Source organism: Eucalyptus grandis, chromosome 8 (genome assembly GCF_016545825.1).
Source record: "Eucalyptus grandis isolate ANBG69807.140 chromosome 8, ASM1654582v1, whole genome shotgun sequence".
Classification (NCBI taxonomy): domain Eukaryota; kingdom Viridiplantae; phylum Streptophyta; class Magnoliopsida; order Myrtales; family Myrtaceae; genus Eucalyptus; species Eucalyptus grandis.
The window spans coordinates 60,856,933-60,877,034 of record NC_052619.1 but is presented as its reverse complement, the minus strand read 5'-3'; the positions used below and the strand labels follow the sequence as shown (position 1 = coordinate 60,877,034).

The 20,102-nt window shown below is 42.3% G+C and overlaps 4 protein-coding genes across 8 annotated transcripts; 1 reads left to right on the top strand and 3 right to left on the bottom strand.

Annotated features, from left to right (window-relative positions):
- Positions 1–415: 415 nt before the first annotated feature.
- LOC104415422 (40S ribosomal protein S15-4) lies at positions 416–2,290 on the bottom strand. Its single transcript, XM_010026706.3, has 4 exons — positions 2,172–2,290; positions 1,899–2,044; positions 1,720–1,777; positions 416–871 (listed from the first exon to the last, which is right to left on the bottom strand). Exons 1-4 carry the CDS (start codon positions 2,172–2,174, stop codon positions 623–625), a joined length of 456 nt encoding a protein of 151 aa, XP_010025008.1. The 5' UTR covers positions 2,175–2,290; the 3' UTR covers positions 416–622.
- A 4,148-nt stretch (positions 2,291–6,438) lies between these two features.
- LOC104415421 (histone H1) lies at positions 6,439–7,539 on the top strand. Its single transcript, XM_010026705.3, has 2 exons — positions 6,439–6,571; positions 6,680–7,539. Exons 1-2 carry the CDS (start codon positions 6,512–6,514, stop codon positions 7,229–7,231), a joined length of 612 nt encoding a protein of 203 aa, XP_010025007.2. The 5' UTR covers positions 6,439–6,511; the 3' UTR covers positions 7,232–7,539.
- A 989-nt stretch (positions 7,540–8,528) lies between these two features.
- LOC104415418 lies at positions 8,529–12,701 on the bottom strand. Of its 2 annotated transcripts, none has more exons than XM_010026698.3 (8): positions 12,220–12,701; positions 11,691–11,960; positions 11,103–11,229; positions 10,540–10,601; positions 10,229–10,459; positions 9,793–9,914; positions 9,254–9,392; positions 8,529–9,037 (listed from the first exon to the last, which is right to left on the bottom strand). In XM_010026698.3, the coding sequence occupies exons 1-8, from the start codon at positions 12,436–12,438 to the stop codon at positions 8,876–8,878; spliced, it is 1,332 nt and encodes a 443-aa protein (XP_010025000.2). In that variant the 5' UTR covers positions 12,439–12,701; the 3' UTR covers positions 8,529–8,875. The 2 variants fall into 2 exon arrangements, with proteins under 2 accessions (XP_010025000.2, XP_039155019.1); XM_039299085.1 differs by having other exon boundaries at positions 12,216–12,358.
- A 1,182-nt stretch (positions 12,702–13,883) lies between these two features.
- Positions 13,884–18,332, bottom strand: LOC104415419 (protein WVD2-like 2). 4 transcript variants are annotated; one of them, XM_010026702.3, is made up of 7 exons: positions 18,080–18,332; positions 16,272–16,743; positions 15,757–15,845; positions 15,559–15,661; positions 15,391–15,462; positions 15,126–15,236; positions 13,884–14,601 (listed from the first exon to the last, which is right to left on the bottom strand). In XM_010026702.3, the coding sequence occupies exons 2-7, from the start codon at positions 16,737–16,739 to the stop codon at positions 14,287–14,289; spliced, it is 1,158 nt and encodes a 385-aa protein (XP_010025004.1). In that variant the 5' UTR covers positions 16,740–16,743; positions 18,080–18,332; the 3' UTR covers positions 13,884–14,286. The 4 variants fall into 4 exon arrangements, with proteins under 4 accessions (XP_010025004.1, XP_010025002.1, XP_010025003.1 ...); XM_010026700.3 differs by having other exon boundaries at positions 18,119–18,332; XM_010026701.3 differs by having other exon boundaries at positions 18,130–18,331.
- Positions 18,333–20,102: the final 1,770 nt, after the last annotated feature.

Sequence of the window (20,102 nt, the reverse complement as noted above, 5' to 3'; positions counted from 1 at the left end):
AGGCCACCGACATGACTGATCCGAGGAGGCCCACCCTCAGGCCACCTCCAAGCGTTGGTCACGGACTCTAGTATCAACGAACGCTAGTTCGTGGTGGCGACCTCCAAGCATTGGACTGCAGTTTCAACTATCGCTAGTTTGTGGTCACAACCTCTACCTTTAGCCATGGCTGACGCCAAACACGAGCCCGACCATTGGGCGACCCCAGCTCTAGGGCTGTGAGGGTGGCAACCGAGATTGTAACATAACATATTCCATAAGATTGTATCGGGCCTTACGACATACTGTAAGATCGTAAGGTAACAACCTTGGAAAAACGAACGGTTGCTATCCGATCGACATTAACAAACCTAAACATTTGCAGCCTCTCTTTTCCCCCACCTTTCCATTTCCTTGCTCAATTACTCCCAAAGCATCCAACGAAAAACTACATATAAGGTAGTAGATGTAAACCAGGAAACTCGGTGAAGTTCAAAATTTAAATTTCAGGTTCGCTGGCAATAAAAGCACTGCAAACTTAACTAGAAGGACATCAAAATTGAGTATCAAAATCTAGTGTCTCCAACAACTGCTTCAAAAAGGACGGACAATAAGAAAAAATGTCACGGAACACAGTGTGTTTTTACTTGAGGGGAATGAAGCGAGAGGAATGGGTAGCACCAATACCGGGTCTTCCATGCTTGACGGGTTTATACGAGATGGAGAACTCAGCAAGATAGTGGCCAATCATCTCAGGTTTGATCTCAACTTGATTGAAAGTCTTGCCATTGTAAACTCCGATGATGCTTCCAATCATCTCGGGAACGATGATCATGTTCCGCAGGTGGGTCCTTACTGGTTCAGGCTTCTCACCAGCAGGAGCCTCCCGTTTCTGTAACAAGGTTCAAAGAAAGAACCAAATTAATGGCATACTAAGTAACAGCATTGATAGAAGCACAATGCAAAGAAACGTGAATGTCTATCAGCTCATTCAAATGTATAAAATCAATGAAAGAACCAAGCTTTTCATCACAACTAACAATATCTGGTCATGAAATACATCGGACCTCAAAACTCGGGAACTAAGTGTAGGGCAAATGCCATTGCAAAAGTAAGTTGAACCTACTCAACTGCTAGCCATAAAAAACTCACTTACCTAAAAACTTTTCAACAGATGCAACATCAGACCAACACAGCAATCAGGATCAGAAGATCACAGAAGGTTATATTATTCACAAAATAAGACGATATACAGTCACGCCATGGCATGGCCCACGGCAGTCGAGGGTGAGGAGGAGCGATGCCAGCACAGCTCGATAGTCATGGCAATAAAATATTGCGGGGTCCTAGCCATCGCAAGCAGGTCTTATATCAGTTCAACAAGACTTCTTTTTGCCATTCGAAGATGTACACCGATGGAATTCCTTTGAAGCCATGATATCATCCCTTAAATCCAAGCCAAAGCTTTACTAGCCATAACACAAATGCACATCCAATGACCGCCAAAATCAGCAGGGTGAGTTTTGACAGCTATTTCAATAACCAAGAGAGAGAAAAGTCCATCTGAGCTGATCACCTTACACAGCCTAATCGACCATACTAACCGAACCCATGTTTTCCAAATCTCAGAGATCTTCAATTCCACATAAACCAATTCTATAAAATCACATCACATAGCATTGCATACATCCAAAAGAGATTATAAAAATAAAAATAGAAATAAAAAAGAACAGATCTTACCGCCTTGCGCAGCTTCTTGATCAAAGCCATCGGCTTTCGCTTCAAGCCTCTCTGAAACCTACCCAATTCCGCAAAACAAAACCAAAACCCGACCTCAGCCCAAATCATTTCCAGAGCGCACGAGAAAAATAAGAAAACGACACCGAATGCGAAAGCAGACGCTTCGCGCCCAGGCATACCTTCTGCGAGCGCGGGCGCCGAAGAGCTTGACGAGCTCGTCGGTGGACATGTCGAGGAGCGCGTCGAGGTCGACGCCCTTGAAGCTGAACTTCTTGAACGTCCTCTTCTTCGGCTGCCCCGCCGCAACTTCTACCTCCACGTCCGCCTGCGAAAACCCAAAAGAGGCGCCATGAGACGAAGGTTAAAAGACCAAACTTTTCCGGTCAAGACCCCGCCGGAATCGGAGAAATCGAGAAGAGGAGGAGGCGGCGGCGGCCGGAGCGAGAATTCACCATGTTCGATGCAGAGAGCCGCGGTCGAGCGAGCAAGCTGGCGGTGGTGCAGCTGACTGTGGAGAGATTAGGGTTTTTTTTCGGAGACGAGATGGCCGTCGATTTTTCCCGTTAGCGAGCTTTTATATGGGGTCCTCGGCTACGCGGATCCGGTTCGGGTCGGTTTTGGTCGAGTTCCGGGGCCTGAATCGTTATTCCGGTCGGATCCTCGTCGGGCCTCCGCCCACGGCCCGGCCACTGTGTTTAATTTTTACGTTTTTCTTTATTAGTTTTCGATTTTGGTTTTTCGAGGATCTCGATCATTTCTTGTTTGCTAATGCTGATGTTGTCCTCTTTATTTTGAATTTTTATTATGACTTGGTCAAATATTATGTGGCTTTGTTGATCGAGCGAGAGTATATCTCAATGGCTCCTTATTTTGGAAAGAAAAACTTGTTTCTATTTTTTAAGGAGAATTGCACCATTCGTGCAATATAAGAGATGCCCAGCCGCTGGGAGCTCCTAAGCTCCATCATAGGAGCTGAGGTTTCTCAAATCTTAACATGGGATCCTAGGCATGGGCACCAGGGACTTGATTCCCTTACCTTGGTGGACCTAGGCCGAGATGCCGATGACTTGGGTGTGAAAGTTGGGTATCCAAGCACAACCGTTGAGGTCTAGGGCACGACCTCAAGAGACTTGAGTCCAACCTCTATGGACTTGCACCTAGTCACCAAGGAACTAGTCTTGAGCGAGCACTAATGACTTGGGTACAGTAGCTAGCTACCTAAGCATGGCCACTAGGCACCCAAGCACAAGCACTACGTCCCCTTACTAGGGTCTTGACTTGGGCATGGGAGTCAAGTACTCAAGCATAGCCACTGAGGACTCAAGCATGAGTATTGTGGTCCCAAGCCTAATCTCAAGAGTCTGAAGCCCAATGTCTATGGACCTAGGCTGGGTGTTGATGTCTATAATTGGGTATTTGAGCACCTCGGTTGAGGACTCTAGCATGGGCATCAAGATCCCGAGCCTACCCTCAAGAGACTCAAGTGCAATTGAATCGAGCGCAAAAGTCTTGTACCCATGCATGCGTATTGAGGACCAAGGTATGAGCCCTAATGACTCAAATACAAGCCCCCAAGACTTGAGCATGGGAGTTGATGTCTTAGACGCGAGAACTAGTATTTGAGCATGTCAATTAAGGACTCTAGCACAGGCATCAAGATCCCCAGCCTGGCCTCAAGAGACTTGAGCGCAATTTTTAGTGAAAAATCAAGTGCAAAAGTCCGATACCTATGTATGCCTATCAAGGACCTAGGTATGAGCACTAATGACTCAAATACAAGCACCAGAGACTCGAGCACAAGAGTTGGGAACGTGAACAAAAACACTGGATGAGGATCCCAAGCCTAGCCTCAAGAGACTCAAGTCAAGGTGTCAATGACTCGAGGACAAGAGTCAAACACCCATACATGGCTTGTGAGACTTGGGCCCAAGCGCCAATAACTTGGGTGCAGGAGTTAGGTACCCAAACATGGACTCCTAAGACCTAGGTATAGGCACTAGGGTCCTATAGTCAACCTCTATGGAGACGAGCACGAGCATTGGGGGTTTTGGCCTTGGTCTCTATGGACATAAGCTCAAGCATCAATGACTTGATGTAGGAGTCAGGTACCCAAACACAATCATGATCACAAGCATGAGCATCAAGGTCTTGGGCCTAGCCTTTAGGAATTTAGGCTCAACCTTTTTGTGGACTTGGGCCCAACTGTTAAGGAACTAAATACAACCTCAATTAACCCGAGCCCAAGAGCTAGTTACTTGAGCATGAGTGTCGATGACTCAGGCATAGGCATCAAGGTCTCAAGCCTAGCCTTTGGGCCTAAGGTCGATTGTCAAGGACCCATGCATGAGCATCATGGACCATGCTCGAGTGTTGAGGTCTTTAATCCAAATGTCAATATTTAGTCATATTTTGAGAAATGATTTCTAATTTTTAAAAAAGGAAATCATAATCTTGAAATTAAACACAAATTTTTTTGTTGATCACGAAAAAATTCTATTGACTTGTTTCCCCAAGCAATCCAAACATTGAAAAATGAGGAGAATGCTTTTAACAAAAAAATTTGTGGAAATTGTTTTCAAAATATTGTTTCCTATTTTCCAATGTTTGGATAATGAAAATCTAATTGATTTAAACAAACATTTTCCATGGTCTAAAATTAACATACTTAGATTAAGGAAAACAACTTCCCTTCTAACGAGAAGGAAATCATTTTCCGTGAACCACTAAACAAATAAAAATTAATCATTTTTAAAAAAATTGATTTTCTTGAAATATATATTTCTTCATCATGAAATTTTCAAAGAAACAAACATATTTATCTTTCGTGGCGAGGCATGATGAGCTCTCAAATTCAAACATTTAGAGAAGATCGGAGATCAACTACATAGCAACATTTCAACTGGTGTCTGACCATGATAAGTTAGATTCATTTCTCATGTTTGTATTGATCGGCATATGCCTAAATAATCAAAATCAATATGATTTGACTGCACTTATTTGACAAAGACTTAAATTTCGATTGGATTCATTACATAAGGTTTTAATTATTCTCTTCGGGACTAGTGCTTCAAAATGGTCATGTTTTCTTGATTCGAAAAAGCTAACAGTCAACTCTTTGAAAACAAACAATTGTTACAACAAATCGAAGGCTTTTTGATCATCTTTGATTTATCTAATTCGTTCGTCTCATGACATACTACATCCGTGGTGCATTTTCCATCTATTTAAGCTAGATTCGATTGGCCGATAGCATGTTTCATGAACGGTATCCATTATTCGAGGTCCTTTTTTCCTTCTAAACATGCTACTATGATGGCAGGAATTTCACGTGGAAGTGATTCTTTTCTTTGCCTATCAAGCGAATCGATATTGTCACAATCATCCGTAGTCGTAAAGGTAAATAAATCAAGGAAACAAACACACTCACTGGGAATAAACTCTTCCCTCGATGAAAGTAATTTAGATTTTCTCGTAACCTAAAACAGTTGCTCGAAAAGATTTCTTGATATCGCATGATTTGATGGCGAAGTTGATTTTCTTTCTGCAACGAGCGTTTTCCATACATCGCTGTTGCTTCTTGATTTGGAAAGTCAATGTTTGATTTTATGGAAATAAACAAAACGTTCAATAAACCGTCGACATTCCAATCACATCCAATTATGCAGATCTCCAAAGAGAGATTCCTTCTTCGAGGCATTCAAAGGGGTTTTTTTATAGCAACAATGCTCATCAGTTTCATAACATCCCATTAAATTTGGAGCAAATACTCGATTTTGATTAATAATAACCATTTAAGCGTCATCATATTTTCTTAATCTTGAAATATAAGTTGTTAATCATAAACAAGTAAAGCGTCGTTCAAGAAATGCCAAAAGTGTCCATAATATCTCACTTGACTTCATTCCCAATAGTTCCAAGTATTAGAGACATGATTTTCATCAATAATAACCATTTTGAAGTTGTCGTTTTTTTCTCGATTCAAAAATGTAAACCGTTTAACCCTTTTTTTAATCATATACAAGAAATAAAGTGTCTTTCAATAAACATCAAAAGTATTCACGGCATCCCATTCAATTTTATCCCTAATAATTGTGAATATGATAGATCGGCAACCAAATATTCTCGATACATCTTTAACGTGACTAGTCATAAATTCTCAAATCCTATCATGTCCGCCCAGATCACCATTCCCAACTTCCCGAACAGCCACGGCGTCGTCTCCTTCAAAAATCACACCAACTCCTCGAGAGAAAAAAAAAACTTACTACGAAAAAAACCACGCTCAGCTCCTGCGAACCTCACCGTATTCCCGATCGATTTCTCCCATCCCACCCAACCAAATTCACCATGCAAAAACCACCATTGCAAAGCACACATCTCAGTCTATCCCCCCATCAAATCCCATTAAATTCCATCCACTCCATCTCCACCCTCTTTCATCCCAAATCAAACCCAAAAGCACACCCCCTCCTTCCTAAGCCTCACCGCCTCCCCCCAAACTTTTGCCACTATCCAAAACGGAGGCAAGCCGCACTAATCCGAAAGCCTAACCGCCAAGTGGCGTCCTCCCCACCTTAGATACCCCAGCTCATCCGACGGCCCGCATTCAAACCCCCAAACCGCCTCGATCCTCGTCGCCCTCGCGTCGTCCAATCAGAACTCTCCGCTCCATTCTCTCTCCTGCTATATAAACTCCCAGCTCGCCAGCGCCTTCTCTCTCATAACTCGCCAGCGCCTTCTCTCTCTCTCTACCTCTCCGAACATCGTCTCACGCAAACGCAAGCTCTCTCCAATGGCTGCCGTGGCTGCGAAGAAGTCTCGATCCCCGTCCTCGCACCCTCCATTCTTCGAGGTATGCGGAATTCTGGGTCGCTAGCAAGTCCTGATTTTTCCGCGCATTTCGTGGCCAATTCGCGGGTCTTGATTTGGTGGGTTATTGCTTATTGGTGTCGTTTTGCAGATGATAACGGACGCCATCGTGACGCTGAAGGAGCGCACCGGGTCGAGCCAGTACGCCATCCAGAAGTTCGTGGAGGAGAAGCACAAGAAGCTGCCGGCCAACTTCAGGAAGCTCCTGCTGGTCCAGCTGCGGCGGCAGGTCGCCTCCGGGAAGCTCGTCAAGGTCAAGAACTCGTTCAAGCTGCCCCCCGCCGCTGCCAAGGCGGCCCCCGCCGCCGCCGTGGCCAAGCCCAAGGCGAAGCCGGCTGCTGCTGCTGCTGCCAAGCCCAAGTCCAAGCCGAAGACCGTCGCGAAGCCGAAGGCGGCTGCTCCCAAGGCGAAAGCCGCCGCTGCCAAGCCCAAGGCAGCCGCGAAGCCGAAAGCCGCGGCGGGTGCGAAGAGGAAGGCGGCCGAGAAGCCGAAGTTGAAGCCCGTGGCCAAGGCGGCGAAGACCTCCGCGAAGGCGACGCCGACGAAGAAGGCCGTGAAGAAGGTGGCCGCGGCGAAGCCGAAGAAGACGCCCGTGAAGAAGCCCAAGAGCGTGAAGACGCCGGTGAAGAAGGCGAAGAAGTGAGCCGCTGGCGCTCTGTTCTTTACTCTAGCGTAGGGGACGGGATTTTAGAGTTGAGGATTTGGTTGTGTATAGAAGAAGATGGTTTGGCGACAGTTGACATAGCAGCAGCCCTTTTCTTTCTTCCTTTCTTTTTCCTTTTGGTTTTCGAATCGTGCTAACTCTATTCTTGTTAGCCCCATGTTTCTATTCTATGTAAGCTTTTCTAGGAGAGATGATTATTAGTAGATGGGTTTGTGTTTGATAGTGAGGGAATCGAAAAAGCTCTGACTTCGGGGCGCTCTAATGGAGGTTTCTTCTTCTTCTGGTTCCGGCGTCGTTCCATTTCTTTCTCACCGAAAGCGAAAGTGTTCCAGCCATTCTCAGCGATGCAGAATGAGCAGAGGCATTGATTAGTCTTACGTAAGGATTCCGATGAAAAAGTCGAGATGGGTAGTGGTCTCTAGTGGACCGTACGAAAGTGGGTCCCCCATGTGGTTCGTCCGTATCGATGCTCTCTGCAGCTCTCGTTTGCAGCAGTTTTCCCAGCCATAGAAAACAAGGAATTATCGCTTTCGCATCCAAATTTTGCAGCGGAGAAAAAACGGGGGGAAAAATGAGTAACTTTTTTGAACTTAACTGGAGCCAGATTTGCTTTTCTGAAAGTACAATCTCCCCTTCGAAGCTCTCTAAGGTTACGTTTTCAAAAATTCGAAAACCGCCAAGAGCTTGGAATGGGTCGCGGGAGGAACTGCTGATTTATGGTGATTCTGCATTGTTTTCATTTGGGTTTTTCGTTCAAGCAGGTAACGTGGCACTGAAGAGAAATATATATATTACTCGATGTCTTGGACATTGAGATGTCATTTTTCTTTTCAAAAGTGAAAGATTGGAATTCAAGTTCCCCACAGAGTCAACTGAATTGCCTTCGTTTTCTGACGGGTGATGAGCGCGTGTTCCACGCAACCGAGGCCGGCTCTAGCACGACAATTTGTTTACGCCCGAATGGCGTAGACTTTGCACCACTGATTGTGTATGGTTTCCTAGTACATATTTGCTACCATATTTGATCAATCTCGAGCAAATCAATCCCTGCAAAGCGGAACAAAGGACGGACCACGGTCTGAATTAATATTTAGCAACTCATTGTTTTTGGCAGGATAATGGTGTCTAAGGAAGTACATATCCTTGTAAGATGTTTGAAGTCACGCCAGCGCGGTATCATTCTTCCTACTACCGAACAACCTGACTCGAGACAAGAATGATGCAAGTTATACACAAGCATAGGTTCAAGATGAAACCAGCATAGAGAGCACGTCAGTTAGCCACTTGGCCTTTTTGAATCATTGTTGCATTCAATATAGAGAGCACGAAAACACAAAATGACCCTTGCCAAGTCGTGCGCGCACGTTACAAAGAGCCAATGCATTGGCTACAGTGGATATCAAATTTTGGCCCTTGACTATCAACTTTCATTAATGTCGGCTAACCATTCTTGAGCAGTACAACTGCACAAGAATTTACTGAATTTGTGACATCTGACGATGTTCACTCGATGCATGAGCCAAGCGCGGATTAGACATCGGACAGCATCTGCAAGTAAGTTCGGCTTCTGGGATCATGAGTGCAAAGACAGCAGTTAAGACTCACCACATCTGAGCCCCATCTTCATGTAGTAAACTGATAATTCTGAACTCCATCTTTTTGCGTTTCTGAGTCCAATCCAGGAAATTGTCCGATGTCATGGCCTTTCAGTGGTTGAAACTCCTGGTGTAACCCAACAGCAAACTCCTCGGGCCGAGCTCCACCGCCTTGAAAGTAGTCAGCAACCTGCATCTCAAAGTATAGCAATTAACATTATTCATACATTATTAAAATTTTATTTCTATTGGAAGACTAAACAAATCCTATAGACTAGCAAAATAGAGATAATTCTCTTTACAGCACACAGTTAAATAAATGTATACTAGAACTGGAAATCTAGTATCCAGTGATAGAAAATTTCAGTGAAGTTAAAAGGTAAAAGCGGGACACTAAAACACGTACCTGATTGGCAAGAGCAATGCCACTTAAAGCTGCTGACTCTAGGCTAGAACCCAGTAGCCAATCACCACATATCCCAGCTCTTCCACGAGGGTCAAAGATGCAGGGGATCCCGGGGCTGTTCATAGGCAGTGCGGCACCCCTGTACCAGATTATATATGCTATTGAAAAGCATCACCAATATAAGTAGAAGCTTAAAAGAAACGAGATGAAGGCTAGCCTGTATATCTGATTATCTTGCTTCTAAAGCTATCTGTACTGCATAAAAGTATCTAGAAACCAAGTCATGATCATGCCAGGTTCTCATTTTGATGGATCAATCATGGAACTTTTACGATTGATGGAACGAAACTATCTCCATCTCTAGAGAAGTGCTAGGTGATACAGGTCCAATGGTGTTATTGTCGGAAATTCAGGTTCTTGAAAAGACGGGACAACGTGTAGTTTAACCAGGTATACAGGTCAGTGTCCTTTTGCCCTCATATTGATCTTCATTCAACAGAATTGTGAATCGAAGTTGAAAGAGCAAGTAATTTACTCACCAGAGCTGGACACGTGTATAAATTGGTTTCGGAAGCAATCCTTCTGGCAGTCCAAGAGCCATTTCGACACCCGCCAGCATACCTGCTTTCACCTTCTCAGCTGTGGCAACTGGAATATTTTCCTATGTGATACACGTCGAGTCAAACATGCATCCTTAATAGATGAAGCAATGCAGTTTAATATCAAACCCACATTAATTTTTTCAGGCAGAATGTTCAGTAGCAATTCGATAACTGGGAGTCAATTGACAAGTATTTCTGGCACTGGCATCCCAATCATTTTCTATGGTATCGATTAATGGCCAGTACATTCTCTATGGAACAAGCACGGCCAACAGTTGTTTGGACCAGCAGTAAGCAAAATATAAAGTGGCACAGCTTGACTATTTAAGACATGATAATTTCCCTCTACTCAGATATACAAGCCATAACCAACCTGTGGGACCTTGTTTCGTTTTCCATAAGCTGATGTGCTGAAAAAGGTCCAACAGTATGGGCCATTATCCGGAGACTTCAGAAGTTTTCTCGAATTATTGGCCATCCATGAGATAGAGTCAACACCTTTCACAAAGGCCCCTTCAAAAGGTGGAGTCACTGTGTTACTTGGAAGAGGAAGTGGATCCTCAAATGCTGCAAGGAGAGCCCATATAGAACTAAGTTCCAGTCTCTGCAGTTAATGGACCAGCCATCTCATTAAGTATAAGAGCTCAAGAATCTCTATTTCATAACATGATTAGACTCAAGTACCTTCATTTGCCTAGCAATTAATGGCAACCCTGAGGAAGCTAGGAGGCGATTCGCACATTTGCCTGTTTGTCAGAGAATGCATCACCATAAGCAAGATAAAGTACCCCAATTCCTTCCAAACACTTCAATTGAAACTCTATAACATGCACATGAGCAGTTTCAAGAGTACAGCATATGCAATCTCATAATGTGTAGAGTCAGGTGTATCTTCCTCTACACAATTTGGTGAACCCAAGAGACAATGGCCATCAAAGTGGAGCAAAAAAAAAGTAAAACTATGCATCATCATTTCACAGATAGCCCTCCAGATACATAACATAACATCGACAATAGGAACGAATTCGATTATATACCAGTCCTCAAGACGGGGATAATGAATAACAAAATCAATTGAAATACAAAGTGGGAATTATTGCTGACCAAGAAAGTGCACATTATATTTTAGCTGGATCTTGAAAATCAACACATTATATTTTAGCTGGATCTTGAAAATCAACTCAGAATTGTTACTAACTAACTAATTCCATAAGAAATTGGCTATTTGAAGAGATACTGAAGCTTACCATTATGTGCTATAACAATAGCATCAAACTGCCCACAATGCTTTCCATTCTCACTCAAATGCCACATTCCATTAAATGGCTCCAGTTTGCTTATCCAGCAAGGTCTCACCACATTTACCATAGATGTCTGCATAAAGTTTCAAACTTTAGCTGGTTAGCACCAGAAAACCCAAAAAGAAAGGAAAAGGCCAGAAAAATGGCCAATAGAGTTCATCCAAAATAATAAGAAAATCGAGTTATATCTTCCACAAAATATTATCCAATGAGACTGCAGGGTTGACTGTCCAGAAAGCACTTAGCAGATCATGAGAACTCATTTCTCAATATCTTAGCAAAACCACTCTCGAAATATCACTAGAGCATTGTTAACTACCATCATAATATAACAACGTGCATAGCCTAATTGAAGCACTTGCCAAGGTCAAATTCAATTAGTTCTGACAAATAGCTCTCAATTTTTCCCTAGATTGCACCATGACATCTTAGTCCACAATCATGTTCTTAACAAGGTGAGATTTTTAACAAAGCATCAACAACAGCGGAAGAGGAGAGAGGACACAAGCATATGCCTGATGTCACATGAGTTACCTCCATCAACAATGAGTCAGCTAGAGGCCGCATTCCATTCACACCAATGTACCTTGGTGGAGAAGAAGGTAGCGGAACAAACTGACCACCAGCTTCAAGCTCTCCAACGGTACCCTGCCACTCTTCAACCAGGCCTTTTTCCCGCCAATCATTAACAATCTCGGCAAAACGAGCATCGCTCACCATAAAAAACTGCGCCGCATGGTCAAATACCAGCTGCTGAGGTTCTATCACTCTTGTTCCCATCCTTCCTCCCAGACCATGAATTCCCTAGACCAACAACACTACAATAAACCTCTAAACAATGTATCCCACCGAAAGTTGTCATCCACGGTTACATCCTTCTCCGACCAAACGTGTTTTCTTAAGCAGAGTCAAGCGTTTGAAACTTAAATTTCATCGTTGAGTTGCAAGAGTAAAACGATATATAGCACAGAAACTTCAGGCAATACGAAAGTACGGAACTTCAGCTTGTTGCTGCCCAAGATTAGGACGAAACTCCGAGGAGCGAGGGAAAAAACTAACCAACCGTGTCGAAAACCGTGGACTTGATCCCTCTCTTCTCCAAATTCAGGGCACAAATCAAGCCAGACATGCCTCCTCCAATGATTCCGACGATAGGGTCGTCAGGGATTGGAGCAGTGAAATCCACCTGCTCCTGGTTGAACGTTTTCTTGAGGATGGACCTCCTGGACGTCCCGTAAGACGATCTTCTGCGGTTCTTGGAGGTGGGTCTGCCGCCGTTCATGGAATGCTTCTTGGAACTTGAACCGGGTCTGTTCTGGGAAGTGCAGAGTATGAAAGGCTTGGAAGGAGAGGGAGTGGCTTGTGGGTTTGGCGAGCCTTGAGGGGTTGGAGGAGGAACGGAGTGGAGGCGATGAAAGGAAAGAGTGTGGTGGTGGCCATGACTCTTGGAGAGGAAAGTTTAACCGAGCTTGATGCTTATCTTCCAGAGTTCTCTGCCTTTCTCGGATGCTGGTTTTTGCAGGGTCGATTGCGGGAAGAGGAAGAACCGGTCCCTTTTGCCCTCCAAACTTCAGTAAATTGACCCACTTTTTAGCATGTTTTAAGCATCAAATGAGAGAAAAAAACTGGTTATTTGACCCACTTTGATAGACCTCACCACCCTTCAAGAGGCAATTGTCAGACAAATGATTTTAGGAAAATGATATGAATGATGCATGAACTTTGAATGTGTGTGGTGATTTTGAAACTTTAATTTTTTAATTTAATGCATAATGTAATTTTTGAATATTTAATTTGTTTAATATGATTTATAAATTTTTAATATATATTCAACTTAAACCCTGAATTATATGAAAACGTTTAATATTGCTCCTGAAATTGAATTAAATAAAGATAACATTCAACAATTTTATATAATTCAAGAACTAAGTTAAATGCATATCAAAAGTCTACAAATTATATTGAACGCATTAAAAGTTCAAGAATTACATTAAACATTGGGCTAAAATTCAAAAATTATATTCAATAATTTAGAAGTTCATAAATCACATCATACATTGAATCAAAACTTAGGAATTATTTGCATTATTATCCCATTATTTTATATATCCTTCTTTTCTAACTGCCATTTTTCACTACCAATTTAGTCGAGGTTGCATTGACGGCCATCAAAACTCTTCTCCTTTTACCAAGTTCTAGCTTAAACCGCTGAATAGATTCAAAAAACAATGAATAAAAGTTGCAGAAATCACACAAATAACACCGAATTTCGAAACCCGATGAACTATAGGTTAGTCAGCCACGTATCATGATTGTCGACCACCATCGTGGTTATTGTGTTTATCCTGCCAGTCATCAATGCTGCACAAAGGGAGAGCACCGATGTCCAGGCGACCCCCGCTACGGTGGTCTCTAACAAGAGGAGAGCCAGAGCAAGATGGCGATGGCGCTATTGTATGCTTCTTAGAAAGATAAAAGGAAATTCTTTTCATTCTAACAGACTTCGATATATAATCTTAGATGGAAACATTTTCATCCACACTGGAGCCGATTGAGTTGTCCACGTCTTATCCCGCTGGCAAACGCCTGCTTATATATGCTCATCCTTTCCAGCCTTTTCTCTTGCTCCCAAGTGCTTCTACAAGGCACTGCTGAGCTTTCCTCTCACCTTAGAGGAAAGCATTGTACAGGGCATTTCATTACAGGCAACTTGTTCATATCACGACAGCCACAGAAGAAGCTTCGTTTCTCTTCCCTCGACATTCCAAACACGACATGTAACATGAAGTTTGCATCAAAAGGAAAGGACCAAGATTATATAGTTTCTATAACTACACAAATAGTCACTCTTCTTCCCCAGAAACACTAGTACTAGTACAGTTCACAACGGAAGGCACCAACTCTCCGAATATGTAATGATATAACAAGTTCCTTTTTCCCTCAACAACATCATCGATGCGACAGAGTTAAATAAACATATACAATTCACCACAACAAATAAGCTGTCTTCGGATGACAAGAAAACAGGCTATTTTCCTTGCAAGAGCCCTAAACAGCACCGAGACACTCGAGAGTAGTCTGCTTCATTTTCCCAACTGAAGTTAGATGTAAGAGAGAGAAAACGCTTCACTCACGATTGGACTGCGACATCGGTAATTGTTTGCTCCGGGATATTACAAGGAGCAGAAGTTGGGTTCACCGTCTCTTCTTCATGTGGCTGCTCTCTTACTTTAGCCGTGGTGTTACCATATCGAATCCCCGCTTGATTCTTAGTTTTTGGAGTTTTGGGACTATTGACCGAGCTGGGTTCTTGTTTGCAACTGCCAATGCTGTGGCGGAGTGCCCGGCCACAGGCTTTGCCCTTTTCCTCTGGTGCAGAGTTGACTGCATCGCTGCAGCTCTTTCTTCGGCCAAATTTTGGCGACTTTGGCCGAGTGAGTGGCAGCTGTAATACGTATAACCATCCTTTTCATTAGAGCTGGCACAAGAAAAGCTCAAATAGTAGTTGTAGAATCAATTTAAATAACAGGACCCACCTCAAGTCAAAGTCCAGAGCAGAGAAATTCATTTAATAATGACTCAAACTAGACAGTGAAGAAGTAATGAGACGCAAACAGTACATGGGCTGGTTGATTTTCATAAGTAAATGAAAAGTCCCGTGGTACTCTTAAGAGTATATAAGATATTCCCTTGAACAGGCTTCTTATCCTAATTTTTCATAATCAACTAACCAGCATGTGTGTGTGTGTGTGTGTTGAGAGGGAGAGGGAGAGAGAGAGAGATTCAAACTATTTTATATCTGGCTAGGCTCAAGTATCGGGAGTCCTGTTACACGCCTACCAGATGTAGAACTAGTACAGAAACAGGAATATCTGGTTAACATCCCTGACAGTCTATGCCTACCAGAATCACAACTTTTGACACAACAGTTCTCCCATACTGAGTGCAATAAGTACCCATCAATATTACCTTCTTAAGCTCAGTTTTTGGAGGAGGCCCTTCATAATAGAAGTTTGGCACTGGTTTCGCTTTAACAACCATGTTCTTCCTGAGCTGCTTGATAGCAGCCTCTTGCTCTTCCTGAAAAACTCATCATACAAAGGACAAATCAGAGTAGTTGATCAACCATTTCTTAAAAAGTTCAAATTGAAGTTAATCGTCAGAATGAAGAGGACATGAGCAAAGTCAGAACAAATGCACAAGCAAAAGCAAGAGGTACGGAAAAAGAACATACCTTGTTCCTTGCTTCACATTGACTTTTCTCTGCCTCCAGAGCCCGGTGTTTTTCTTCCAATTTCATGTAAAACTATATGAAGAAACACGCAATGAATAGGTGGAAAAAAAAAATGGATGTGGCAATAGATGCCAATGAAAGGGAAATTACAGGTGTCATGAAACTTACCTCCTTCCTTCTGTCAGCACGTTCACTGGACCTAAATGTCGGAGCTGAACCAACAGTTATCTTGGATTTAACTGATTTTACTGTTCGCACAGATGCAGCAGCTCTATGCAAAGTTAAGGACAACAGAGTTTATACTAATATAATAAATATTAGCCATTCCTCATACTGGACGATCAGTATACTGTTCATAAAGGATACGAGGAAGCGACAGACCAATTGTCGTCGTCATCTTGATGCTTCTTATTACTAGATTGCAGCGGCTTCCTTGAAATTGGAGGTGTGCTTGGCTGGATGACCCAAAGAAGAAGGAATATTCGTTAGATCAAGTAGTTCTACAAAAATTCAGGATTTGTCAACAAAAGCGTATATCCGTGCTTGCAAGGAAAACGACGATGCTTACTAAGTGGATCGAATGATGCCAAACTAAGCAAACTTTTAGTGCTCGATCAACACAGACACAATCTCTTCATTCCAGGCATGAACAAAATAAATTGTCATCTATCAGGAATATAAGTTTAAAAAGAGTCCTTTTCACTGGTATTTCCTCCATATTATCTACTTGGACTACGAAGGGTGTCTTGGAACTTTTGTAAAGCTCGGATCATTGTTCTTTATACCTACCTTTAACATGAAAGACTGCCTTACTACTGGCAAACCATAAGTTGCTTCTACAGAGCAGAGATGAAAAGCATATAAGATCGCTCGGGAATTACCTGGGGACTTCTGAAAGGTGAATTCATATTATTAGCATTCAGTGAGTTCATGCTGACAGGAGATTCAGCTCCGACATGTCGTGTTACACAGTTATTCCGCTTTTCAGTAGCCAGCGTGAATGGGTGGGGAACGGTATGATTTGTGCGGCCGTTGGCACTGGATTTCGTCACCGAAGGATTCGACTTTCTATTGTTGCTCAGCTTCTGATCCTCTAGCCTCTCGTTCTTTTCATCAGCCACATCACCGTCAAAGTTCGTGCTCTTAACCCCCAGCACCTCTTGCTTCTCTTGACATTCTTCGAGCGCCGAACTTTCTATTGTGCACTCCTTCACCTCATACTCCTTATCAACGCTGTCTTCTGGGATTCTGGGGGCAACATGGACTTTCTCAAAAGAAGCGCCATTTGCAATCATGGCAAGGCCATTAACCTTCTTGTCCAACTCCACATCTTTGAGTTCCCTCCCCATGGTACTGCATGGTAAAATTGAAAACGGCAGATGAGAAAGTTAAGAAAAGGAAAGGCAACATATAGCAACCAGCAAAAGGTAAACGAATTCATTCGATCTACTCATATGCATCAGACTAAAATTACACACGACATATCTCCCAAAACAACCCAGAAATAAAGAACAGCAAAGGGCAAAGAAAGAAACCAGCCCAGAAGAACAACTTTGCCGGTCATGCTCTATAACAAGTTACATCCCAGGTATTTAAACCGTTCTTGATCGTGTTTACCTAGTTCCTTCCACAAGCAAAGCTAATCCTTCCATAAGAGAAGCTAACCCTGAACACCTTTTCTCCCTTCACAAGTTACGGTCAAAGCCCACGAAGACAAAGCCAAAAAGAAGAAAACCCTTAATACTTTTCCCCCTAACAGCTCTCTTTAAACCGTGGATCACTGCAAATCTATCGCTGGAAAAGGTGGTGATGAAGCTCCCGAAGGGCCAAACAATATTTGCAAAGCACGCAAACGAAAAAGGAAAACCAGCACTTGCACGAGGGAAGACAAACCCAGAGAGACGTGCTAATTGCCCATTCTACTTAAAATGGCCGAATGTCCTTTTCACACCACAAAGCTAGTTCAAAAGCGAAGCGTTGAAAATTCCTCTCGCAACGTTGACTGAGCCTCGACCTTAGCCAGACAATTTCAGTTCGCAACCCACCCCACCACAAAAATCTTAAGCATGTGCAAATATCACCTGGTAATTCCGTGTTTAACTCAAGCAACAAAAGCAACAAAGCAGAAAAAGCAACAGCACGGCGGTTGTTCCTGAGTAGGATCAAGAATCAAGTTTCGGGACCAGAAAAAGATGTTAGAAACAGGGACAGATTTCGGGGGAACTGGGGGAAAACTAGAAATGCCAGACCATTAATAAAGACGCGCAGATTAGACTTCTCAGCGTTTTCTCTGCTTGAACAGCAGAAAGGGACAAACCAAAAAGCAGAAGATGCACCAACACAAGCAGAAAAATTGGCCCCAAAAAAACAAATTCTTGATTCATGAAAAAACTTAAGCAAGCAAAATCAGCAGGACCCAGGACAGAAATGGAGCGAAACAAATAAAAAAAATAAGTTTGAGCGTTGGAGGATCTAACTGAAAGAAACCCCAGAAGGCTTAGATAGAGAAAGAACACCAAGAAAATCTCATTTTCGAGCACATTTCGCATGCACTAATCAAACCACTCATGACAAGGCAGAAAACCCAACACCCCATCTCATTAAAAACTAGAAAAAGACCACAGCTTTCGCAAAAAAACCGAACCAGAAGAAGAGAAGCAAAAAGAGGGGCAAGGCGGAAGAGATTGACCCGCATTGCAAGAACTAGACACGAATCCGAAACAAGAACCTCATGAGGACCTGAAAGGGATGGAATGCAGGCGATTCCCTCCGGCTCCCGCCCCGATCTGACAAGATCTCCCGACGACCCTTCGACCCTTTCCTCCTCTTCTCCTCTCTTTCCTCAGAAAACTAACAAGAACGCATTTCCATTTTTTTTTTTTTTTTGTGGTTTTTCTCAAGCCAAGGAGAGAGAGAGAGAGAGAGAGAGAGAGACAGGGGAAAAGAAAAAAACAGTTTTTTTTTTTAACGTTGTCTCTGTTGGTGGTGGTTATATATAGTGCGGTTTTTTCCAGTAGGTGTAATTTGCTCTCTCTTTCTTTCTTTTCTTTTTAAATAAAGATTTAAATTTTAGCTGACCTCGTTGTCGAGTTCGATTCTATCTATCCTGTGGGGGAGAAGGAGAATTTCGGGTGTGCGGACGGGGGTTGACGGCGTTTGCCGGAATTAACGGCGCGAGGAAGGGGGAAGAGGGGGTCCTTTTGGTATTAATGGTCGGGTGTCTCTTTTCGTTTTCGACCCTGTCCGGGCTTTTTTGAATTGGTTTGGCTCCTTCTTCTTTCATTTCGCTCACGCAGGAAAAGTGACTGGTGGGATTCAAATTTTTGGAGGGACTGATTTTATTGAGAGTTAAAAACTCTTGTGCTCGCGGAGGGTTTGTACTTTTTGAACGGGAGAGGGCGAGTGCGGGTTTTGGTTATCTGTATCGAGGCGAGTCGAAAGAAATAAGTACATGGAAATATGATTCGAAAACTCTTGAAAATAATTGAGATTTATCTTGACAATGATGATCTCGAATCCATCTCCTCCCCCGAGGATGAACCATTGGAGGATACCATATTTGTTGTTGAAATTTGTACTAGTGAGGATGAAATGTTAAGTAACAGTGGTAGTCTATACTTTTTTTTGGATAATGACGCAGATAGTCTGTGAATTATAATCTGATGTGCAATATAATCCCAAATTTTTGTATATATTCGATACAATTCCTGTATTATATGAAATGTTTTAATGTAGTCCTTTCATTTATTCAAGACTAATGACTACGTTGAGTATTTTCATATGGTTCAGGTCTGTCTTTGACATATACCAAAAATTCAACAACTACGTAGAACAATTTAAAAGTTCATAAATCAAATTACATATTAGACAAAATTTTATTGACTACATTGAATAGATTAAATTTTATAAATCAAATTGCATATTAGACAAAAGTTTATGGACAACATTTAATAGATTAAAAGTTTATAAATCAAATTGCATATCGGACAAAATTTTATGAGCTTTGTGTCATTATTCATTTTTCTTAGTATAGACCTACTATTTTTTGGAGGGGGGAGACCTAGTGATTGGATTAGTTAGTTTCCATCATGGAGCATCAATTTGATTCCCAATGCTTACCATTAGAATTGTTTATTGGAGTTGACAATTGAACCGACCAGGCCAACTCAAATGTTAAATTCATCACTCAATTACTTTCATACTTGAGGGGGGGAGACCTACTAATTGGATTAGTTAGTTTCCACCATGGAGGATCAATTTGATTCCTAATCCTTACCATTAGAATTGTTTATTAGAGTTGACAGTAGGACCAACCAGGCCAACTCAAATGTTAAATTCATCACTCGATTACTTTCATACTCGAGGGGGGAGACCTACTAATTGGATTAGTTAGTTTCCACCATGGAGGATCAATTTGATTCCCAGTCCTTACCATTAGAATTGTTTATTAGAGTTGACAATTGACAATTGTTAACCCACCACTTGAGGGGGAGACCTCAACTGGAGGAAATTTGTTTGTTTATTAGAGTTCAATTGAACACCAAGTCAACTGTTATTACTTTTACTTTCATATTTGATTCAAGTCGAAAGATTCTGCCTTCTATAGCCTCGAAATCATTCTCAAAACTTTTTTTTTCTAATCAATTTTTCAAAGTATCTAACTATTCTTTTACCCGAATTATTTTTCAGGGTCTTAGTTTTAGCATCTCTAT

What these genes read in the sequence shown, in the direction of transcription:
- LOC104415418 (XM_010026698.3), bottom strand. Translation starts at nt 12,438, where the DNA reads ATGAACGGCGGCAGACCCACCTCCAAGAACCGCAGAAGATCGTCTTAC. An exon ending in AGTCCACGGTTTTCGACACG is followed by an intron (nt 11,961 to 12,219) that starts GTTGGTTAGTTT and finishes TTGTTGGTCTAG; the next exon opens with GGAATTCATGGTCTGGGAGG. An exon ending in TATTGTTATAGCACATAATG is followed by an intron (nt 10,602 to 11,102) that starts GTAAGCTTCAGT and finishes TCTGACAAACAG; the next exon opens with GCAAATGTGCGAATCGCCTC.
- LOC104415422 (XM_010026706.3), bottom strand. An exon ending in GGCGCCCGCGCTCGCAGAAG is followed by an intron (nt 1,778 to 1,898) that starts GTATGCCTGGGC and finishes GGAATTGGGTAG; the next exon opens with GTTTCAGAGAGGCTTGAAGC. An exon ending in TCAAGAAGCTGCGCAAGGCG is followed by an intron (nt 872 to 1,719) that starts GTAAGATCTGTT and finishes ACCTTGTTACAG; the next exon opens with AAACGGGAGGCTCCTGCTGG.
- LOC104415419 (XM_010026699.3), bottom strand. Translation starts at nt 17,042, where the DNA reads ATGGAAGGATTAGCTTTGCTTGTGGAAGGAACTAG. An exon ending in TTGCTTGTGGAAGGAACTAG is followed by an intron (nt 16,744 to 17,007) that starts GTAAACACGATC and finishes TTTACCATGCAG; the next exon opens with TACCATGGGGAGGGAACTCA. An exon ending in CAAAAACTGAGCTTAAGAAG is followed by an intron (nt 14,602 to 15,125) that starts GTAATATTGATG and finishes TACGTATTACAG; the next exon opens with CTGCCACTCACTCGGCCAAA.
- LOC104415421 (XM_010026705.3), top strand. Translation starts at nt 6,512, where the DNA reads ATGGCTGCCGTGGCTGCGAAGAAGTCTCGATCCCCGTCCTCGCACCCT. An exon ending in CGCACCCTCCATTCTTCGAG is followed by an intron (nt 6,572 to 6,679) that starts GTATGCGGAATT and finishes GTCGTTTTGCAG; the next exon opens with ATGATAACGGACGCCATCGT.